This window comes from Parasteatoda tepidariorum, chromosome 9, assembly GCF_982258835.1.
Source record: "Parasteatoda tepidariorum strain Cologne lab strain chromosome 9, Ptep-v5.0, whole genome shotgun sequence".
Taxonomy (NCBI): Eukaryota; Metazoa; Arthropoda; class Arachnida; order Araneae; family Theridiidae; genus Parasteatoda; species Parasteatoda tepidariorum.
This window is the reverse complement of record NC_141763.1, coordinates 44,218,649-44,227,943: the sequence shown is the minus strand read 5'-3', so window position 1 is coordinate 44,227,943 and position 9,295 is coordinate 44,218,649. Positions and strand designations below refer to the sequence as shown.

The 9,295-nt window shown below is 28.0% G+C and overlaps 1 protein-coding gene across 1 annotated transcript; it reads right to left on the bottom strand.

Moving 5' to 3' along the window:
- Positions 1-1,055: 1,055 nt before the first annotated feature.
- O-fut1 (O-fucosyltransferase 1) lies at positions 1,056-9,281 on the bottom strand. The gene is made up of 7 exons (XM_043039274.3): positions 9,071-9,281; positions 7,342-7,457; positions 5,594-5,717; positions 4,583-4,751; positions 3,613-3,808; positions 2,597-2,821; positions 1,056-1,755 (listed from the first exon to the last, which is right to left on the bottom strand). Exons 1-7 carry the CDS (start codon positions 9,177-9,179, stop codon positions 1,540-1,542), a joined length of 1,155 nt encoding a protein of 384 aa, XP_042895208.2. The 5' UTR covers positions 9,180-9,281; the 3' UTR covers positions 1,056-1,539.
- Between the last annotated feature and the right edge of the window lie 14 nt (positions 9,282-9,295).

Here is a 9,295-nt window from a genome sequence, read left to right as displayed (position 1 = left end):
TAATAAAATAACTTTACTCACATTTTATGTATGCAAAGCAATTCTTCACATATTAATGTATTACACTTTTGTAGGCAGATTATGTAAATATCACTTATGTATTATCAGAGAGCTTTCTTTTCAAAAAAAAATCAAAGAGAAACAGCTATAAAAACTAAAAGTAATTTTTTTTTCATGTAAAAAAACTGTTCAGATATTTCTACCCTATTTATACTTTTTTTCCAAAATTATTATGTAACATAAAAAAATCCTTACAAAATCTTTACAAACAATTATTAAAAATGTCAGTTAAAATTATAAATAATCAAATGTCATTACAAAAATGGAATATAACATAAGTGCTAAAATCACAAAAACATTTAAATTCAAACTAACTAATTTAGTTTTTATATAAGCTAATACCAAAATAAAACTAATACCATCTCATATCATTTGATGTAGAATAAAGGTACTGAAAACGCTACAGTCGTTTTTGCACATCAAATAACTGAAAATAATAAAATGTCGAATTTATAATTAGATTATATTTATCATTATAACTACACTTAGCCGATTCATATTCCAGTAAAACATTTGTTCAAAGTATATTTCAGCAAGATATTCAATATCTTACTGAGATTTTAGCCAGTGAGCAAGTTTGTACTAATGGATGGATGGTATAGGGCAAAATTAAGAATTGCCAATGGCCAAAGGACAACTAAATAGAACAAATAGAAATTAAAAAATTGTCTGCTAGTTTCCACCCCTTTTTTCCCGCCAAAACTACATGCCTTATGCATTTTATTATTAATAGTTTTATTTAATAAATATGGATTTATTATGAATATTTTATAATACTCTGAAAATTACTTAACTTCATGCTTGCTTTTAAAATTTTTTCTTCACTTTAGAAATTAACCTTCATATGTTTACCATATTTTGGTAAGAAATGCCTTACATAATTAATATCAAAAGTTTTATTTTTATTTTTTATTCAAGTAAAAAGCAGTCATTGTTAAAAATGGGACAACTGGTCACTGACCGATAGCAAAATTTCTTAATTTTACCCTACAATTGATTGATAAAATTTAGAATTTCATGGATAAGTAAACTTAAATTTTTGGATAGATTGATAAAATTTATAATTTCATGAATAAGTAAACTTAAATTTTAGGACATATACTTTAGTTAACTTAACTTTAGGACAATTGAAACTTTTTTATAAACTAAGTCTAACTAAAATATGAAAGAAAATCATAAGGGTATTTCAGGGTTGTGGGACCTGTCTCAACCTGAAATAATGACACCTGAGAGACATGCTTATCAGGAATTTTCATCTTAAAACAGTACAGTTATTTCTCTTGAATAATGTGGTGAAAAACCATATTATTCAGTTGTATGGAAGTATAAAATCACCAATTCATGCCAGCTTAAATATGCAATAAAAATACAAATTTATCCAAAATATGCAACATTTAATTAATTTAAATCTCTTATAAAGTGATAAAAATTTGCAATTTGAAAAATCATCAACAAAATTAAGTTTTAAATGACCCAAACTTAAAATTCATCATGCGCAGAAGCCTCATCTGAATTTTTATCCTTTTTTTGTCGAAGAGGGAAAGCCCAAAAAGAAGATGGCAGTTTCTCAACATCTCTTTCTCTTTTTACAAAAGCAGAAAATGAAGATATGCAGTTTCCAATGAAATGATTTGAGAGTCCAAGTATAGCTAAATCAACATGTGGCTTGGATTCTGGAAGTTTATAAGCTGTCACCTAAAATAAAATAAAAAATTCAAAGAACTGGAATATTTTTTTTTCAAGGCAACAAAAATAATTTTGCATAATATAGCTAAAATTCAAAATAAACATACTATTGATACTTCATGAGTTTAAGTTTATTCAAACAATAACATAAACTTCAATATATTTAAAAGGTGAACTAGACTTTAAATAGGTTATGAAAAGATTGCTTTTATAATACTGCTAGACAAATTTTAAAAAGTTTGCTCAAAATTGATTTTAGATAAACAATAAAATGAAGCAACACAAAGTTCCTCACATTTTTTGTCCTGAATTACATAATTATAATAATTAATAGATGTTATGCAAACCACTGAATAGGTTCTATACTAATTGTTACTCATGTGCAAGTATGTTGCTTACAGTGATTGTAGAAGGAACTATTAAAACACCCTCATCTACGTCAAATGACATGGAATTCGCTGAAAAAATGAAAACTTTTCTGAAATCAATAGGTGTTACTGATAATGTATTTTATGCTTCACAAATTGTACTAAGGTTCAATCACAAAAACATTATTCCAATCAGTGCAAATAAAAGTTTTTAAAATATATGCCATTTTTTAACATTTTCTAGTTCTTTTTGTACATCACTGCTTTTATTTCTGATAATTTAACAAGTACTCTGATTTAACATGTACTCTGATTAAATGAGCAATTTGCCTTAATTCGGATGTTTTAAAATACTTGACACATGTAATTTTAGTCTTTTGATGTAATGTATATTTTTGAAAAGTATACATTATATCTTTATAATATCTTGAGATATTTGACCATTTCCATACATTTTGGAAACAAATTTAATATTTACTTACTTTCAGAGCTTTCTCAATATCCTTTATCATGTGATCACTATCAGAAGCAACAAATACAGATCGAGCTTTCTGAGCCTTAACAACTTTTTTTAATTGTTGCAAAATTATGTCTTTAGTTGGAAAACATAACTCGGGAGTAGCTTTCCCAAGCTCATTTCTGTATCCCAGGCACTGAGGAGCAGCAAACAAAAGTGGGCTGTGTTCAATATGCTCACAAGCTCTTACCTATGAAATTAAAAACAAAATTAGTAAAAGAATAGATAGCACTATTGCAAAATAAATCAAGAGGATAGAGAACAAAACCTGTTTTAAGATTCTTACTTAATTAAAAAATTTCCCACATATTTGAGAGATTTATAGAAACGGTTAAACGAAGATTTATAGATTATAGGGATGAAAAATCACTTCTTTTGTTCCTATGTCACCTTTCTGCTTGTGCTTGCGTAAAATTAAAGAAGAAAGTAATGCTATTTTCATTTCATTTACTTATGAAATGTGTGCTAGACTACACACAGTATTTTTCTAATTGATTTCGTAGGTGTAATAAGAACTTTGAAAGAAAATGTCTGGAAAGTACTAAAAAGTTGTGCTTTAATGACACCTCAAAAAATTGAAAGGCTTGAAATGTTTTTTTTTTAAAAAAGGTGAAAATGGAAACAAGCACTTGATGGTTTTGGATATTTAAAAGAAATAATAAAATTAACAATTTTAGTTAAACCTTAGCATCAGTTTTGAACAGAGCGAAAAGCAATGTAAAATAAAAAAATAAATGCAAAAGCCATTCATATTATGTTGAAATTAACACTACAATTGATAATCAAAGCCTAGAAAAAGTGTGAAAAAAATGTTACATAAAAAACAATACCCTAGCTTGTAACTGCTATTTAAAAATATAAAACTATTTAGATTTAGATCCAGATTTTAAGTCGTCCAGATTTTAAGTCCTCCAGTTCCACCTAGATCATAAGTGCTCTGTTGTATTTAAATTTAATTTTCAGTCCGCATTAACAACATACCCAATCAGGTCCATTTCTCAGATGAATGCCAATAAAAGGTCCTTTAGGTTCCATAGACTGGATGAAACTTTTTGCCTCTCTAAGAATTAAATCACTCCAGATCAAATACTTTTGAAGTTCTCTGTTCTCTTCTTGGACAGGGAAAATGGCAGGAGCTCCCGTGAAAGCCAAAACTGGATATTGATCAGGAGGAAATCTGTATTAAAAAATTGAATGTGTACAAAATGGGTAGAATAGTATTTTTATTATATAAATCAGAAATGTTCATGTAAAAAAAAAAGCTATATCGCACAAACGATTGAATTGTATTCATCATATTGTTACAATATACATAGCTATTAACAATAAAAACATTTTGTAACAAAGAAAACTTTCAGTATACATATTTGTATGAACACAGAGTGTTACATAATACCCACACTTTACATATATAACGTCGTTGCCGAGTGGAAGGATTAAAACAGGTCATAGGCAGGGAAGGAGAGTGCAAAATTTATTTATTAATTATTAGACAGAGAACATCCATAAAAGTGGACACGAAAAGTTTTACCACTCGATTATAAGTTAGGGATATTCTTGCAAAGTAAATCCGTAAAATGCTACGTTTTAGGGAATAAGGTAAATCTTAGTAATTGTAATTGTTTTATCAAATAGATCGCATGATTCCCACAGAGAGCAAAGAGGAAAATGTCTTACTTTTAACTAATGCATAGTTGAGCCAAAAATAGATTTAAGGACAGGGTGTGAATTTAAAAGTGTGAGAAAGTGTTTCGATTAGAATAATAAAGTAAGAAGAGGATTTACAGACAAGAAATAACATAAAAAGATTCTAGCCTCCCAGTAGCGTCCACACACATTTCCAAGAAGATAATTAATATATTTCAATATATCAAGGATTAAACAAGAAAGATGTTCAAGACATCAAAGCTTTTAAATAATACCATTAATATACATAATAAGACATACATACTTCTCATTCCACTTTTGGGCAACATTATGAAAATGTACATCATAATGTAAAGGCTGATAAAATACAGATTCATCAAAGTCAACATCAAATGTGTCCCAAAATGGTCCAAAAGGATTGCCATCTTTTGCATTGCATCCATCAGAATCCCCACGAGCAGAATAACAGAAAACTGAAAAATTACAATTAAGCTATAATTTAAAGAAAAATAATTAGTGAAATTTAAAAAAAAATGATGCCTTATGTAATATTACATGCAAAACAAAAATTTCTATTTTAAAGGATATTGTAACAGAATTGTGAGCCATGTAGCATTCAAAGTTACAAACCAAACATTACTTCTCTAAGTAGCAAAGATAAATAAAAAAATCAGACAGATTTTAGCTACATACAACACGTTTGTGATGGTTTTTTTAATAATGTACAATTATTCCTTGTAATATTCCAATGTTGAATTTTCACAAGGAATAATTATGTTGACTTTATTACCACAATCATGCCGTCGGCATTGAAATTGTGAAGTTTTAACTTTAATGACCCTGTCAATCCATAACAGATTGTTATGTGGTTTACAATTTTATGTTTTTTCTTTTCCTCATAACACATAGAGATCCTGTCATTATTTTTTTAGGGAGAAAGGGAAAAAATTTGCATAATTGGCAGCAGCAGTTTCTCCTAAAACTTATATTGCATTTGTGAAAAATTGTCAGCACCACCCCAAAAAAAAACTTTTTTCATCGGCAAATTTTAAACATTAAAAACCCCACTTGTATTGTCCTTAATTATAATTTACACAAAATCATAGCAAACAGTTAACAGAATAATTGGCAGAAAACTATAATGAGATTTATAATAAAAAAGATTTTAATGAGGCAAATTAAAAGAGAAATAAAATTTGTTCTAAAAAAAAAAGGATGAAATTAAACAGAACAAAGCATTGAATAAAAAGTACAAAAATTATAATAAAGCATTTTTAAAATCACAGCAAAATTCTAAACATATTATGATAGACACCTTTTCTTTTTCCTTTTGGCCAAATTGTTGGAGCTAACTTCTTGAAAAACTCTTCCATGGTCATAACATTATTATAGCTTTTAAGAGGTTCCACTTTAAAGTATGTGTCAAATGGAACTTGCACCTTAAATATGAAAGAGAAAATTAATTATTTAAAAAGTATTTGACAAACTAACTTATTGTATTGTTTATCTTACAAATAAAGTGCTTAAACAAGATACATAGTTAAAAACAGCAGGCAAAGATGATTGTATAAAATTAGAAACTATTAATCAGTCATCTAACCTAAAATAATAATTTTTTTTATTTAAAAATGAATCAATGAACTAGGATAGAAATTAAGAAAATTTAGTCACTAAACCAAATGACCATTAACTAAAAGATATTACTAGCCAGTACACATTTTCATTGAGTTGTTTATATGTCTCTATTTGATTTTCTTTTTTTTTTTTAAAGTTACCAAGTGAATTAAAAGGCAAAATTAGAAAACAGAGAATGTGTAATGCTCACAATTATGACAAAATATGCTATTCTGTGACAAAAATCAAAAAACTAAAACAATAAAACATTCTTTTACACCAATTGCTGGTCTGGAAGACCACTGATAGAATATTTTATCATGGTCTGAGTGAAATTTTGGTGGTCCTAAACCAACTAACCACTGTTTCAGTCCTGAACAAATAATTATTTAAATGAGTTAATGAAATGAACAATTTTTATGAAATATGTCTGAGCGTTTCGTGAAAATGTTCAGACATATTACTCTATCTAATTAGCATGATTTCTAATTCAATGGATTCCAGCAGGCACACTCAACTTCATAGAGGAACGAAAGAAAACTCAAAACAAAATTAACAACACTAACTCTGAAAGACTTCTTAAGAAATAACAGATGGAACATCATCTTGCACAGAAAGAAATAAAAAAGTCAGTTCACCACGTTAACAGAAACCCCCTTCAGACATTGGTATAATATGTTTATAAAATCACAAAAAAAAACTAGCGACAAATTTCAAAATTGTGAAAGTGCTATTAAAAATAAATAAGGTGTCTTATTAACTCAAGAGCAAGATATCTCAGATGGATGGAAAGAACATTTTGAGGAGATATTAAATAAGAAGAGTAACACAGTAACAAACACATCTTCTTTCAATAATGTAATACCAATGTTGAATGTTGCCATGAGCGACGTATCTGTAGCAGAGATTAAAGCCACCATCAAAAAACTGAATAATGGAAAAGCATCTGCGAGAAATGCTGACACTAACATGGTAAAGAATGATAGTGAGTGACAGAGATGACCTTGAATGGTCTAGCTTGGCTATAGAGGCTGTTTTAAACCGCAAGTCATGGAGAATGAGACTTAAAGCCTTATACACTAGACTGGCGTGAAAAGAATATCGATGATGATGAATTAGCATGATTCATTTACTTTTCATATAATTAATTACACACACTCATAAAATAGTTTAATGTATATAAAACTATTTACAAAGTAAAAACAATAGTTATTCATAAGAACAATTGTATGTAACCTTAACATAAGAAAAAATAAAATAGAAATATTAAAAATATGGATGTTCATCCTACCAAATTACAATTATATATAAAACAAAATTAAACATCTGCAAATGATTATGAAAAATAATTATGTAATAATTTTACGTCAAATATAAGTTATATAAGAAAAATTAAGTCAAATGGAATCAAATACTAGTTATTAAATCACATATAAAATATTATGTTACCGATCTAGAATGACCAGTCCTATATTCAACCCACGGAGGAAGAACAAGTGTTCTATTCAATGCATGAGCAAAAGCCAAAGATCCTAGAAAATGATCAGCCTGGTTTCCAAAGCGGCCTAGAAATTAAAGTGATACAATTTTTAAAAAAAGTTTTATATATTATTCCAGTGTTTTCACTACAATGCGAGAACGCGAGAATCTCACATATTTTTTTCTTTCCTCGCATTAAAAAATTATTATTGCAAGAAATTCGCGCATTCTATAAACCAATTTCAAAATTCGCGAATTTCTCGCATTTCGAAAAAAAATTCTCATTGCGCCATTCAGAATGAAATCCGTTCAACTTTTCTTCCAGTACCTTTCATTTTTTTCTACATCTGCCCCATTATCTAGCTTCCCTATTTACCAGAATTGTTCAGAACATTTAAGAACAACAGCCACGGAACCTCTTTCAGAACGCATTTTTCTTCATGTAAGACGCTCAAATTTTTTGCGCATTAATGTAAGATGGACAAATATCTTGTAAAGGTAATATCTTCTACTCCGAAACGGACAAATGAAAATGAAACAAATGTGGGCAGAAACGATCAAAACGAAACAAATACGCATTTGAGCAGTCTAATGAGAATAGCTAATGAAAAAGTAGATGTAGAACATTGTCCTTATGACGATGCAGCAAAAATATTCAATGCTTTAAAAATCAGAAGATGTTAAAAATTTATTATAATTAAATAAGTGACTTTTTTTCAAGTCTCTTTGTATTTTATTTTTTTTTAAATTTTTAGAAATCTCACTTAACTTTTTGAAATCTCACCCTGTATTTGAGAAAGGGTGAGAAATTCTCATCCATTTTTTTTCTGTAATGAAAACACTGCATTCGTGTAGTACCTACTGATAAAATGAAACACATTAACTCGAATTTCTTTACTTTACGGTTTGAAACTGTTCAATGAATATGTTTTATATTCATTAAGCACTTCACACATTTATGATCTTTTAGTTACCTAATTAAACAACTTTAACAGTTATTTAAAATAAATATAAAAAGACATCCCTAAAAGTTATAATTGTATGAAATTAGCACAATAATGAATTTTTCTGTCATGCAGCGTCTTTAATTAGAGTGTTACTAATATAACAACTAAAATGGTTAGATTAATTTAAATTTCCCTTTATACAAAACAATATATTTAATTTTCATTGCATGTAATTTTTAGGCTTGTCATAGGAATTTTCTCGTTCTGGTAAAAAATGTGAATTTTTGAATTAAAAACAAATTTTCTGACAATTCCAGAACTCAGATGCATGACTCATACGAATCTTATTATTGTTTCAACAGTATACAAATATTAATATTTAGTGATGCAAACAATATGAAAATTTAAAAACAGCATAACAATTGTTTCTTTTAAACATCATGAAGGTTCAGTGATAAATAGCTTAAAACATACTAAATACTCATATTAAATCAGTAATTATACAAGATACACCCAAGTTAGATACTTATTACACATAAGATTTAGCTTAAAATGTATTAACTTAACTTTTAAACTATTGCTTCAAACTGGTTGGCTTTTTTTTAAACGCACAAAACTTATTCCTACAAACGGAAATTGTTCTTAAAATACAATTTTAATACCAAATGTTAATCTTTTAACATTTCGCATAACATAAACAATTAATTAATGCTGATCTTTAACATTAAAAAAATCATAGTAAAATTACTAACCCATACAAGGACAATAGAGAACATAGCCATTTTGATCTATTTCACCGACACTCTTTCTTATATTAACACTGAAAAATATTAAACATAAAACTAGAATGAAAGAATTCATTGCTAGAGAAAAAAAATATATAAACCAAACAGGATAATGAATCTGATGTAAACAAATTACTTTCGCCCCGGCATTGATAGATTGATAATACAATAAACAGACTTTGGCTGCCTATT

Excerpts from the sequence above, each read along its gene's own strand:
- O-fut1 (XM_043039274.3), bottom strand. The coding sequence starts at position 9,179 with ATGAATTCTTTCATTCTAGTTTTATGTTTAATATTTTTCAGTGTTAAT. Across the intron at positions 5,718-7,341 it reads GGACTGGTCATTCTAGATCG|GTGCAAGTTCCATTTGACAC; the intron begins GTAACATAATAT and ends TTCATATTTAAG. Across the intron at positions 3,809-4,582 it reads GCCCAAAAGTGGAATGAGAA|ATTTCCTCCTGATCAATATC; the intron begins GTATGTATGTCT and ends TTTTTAATACAG.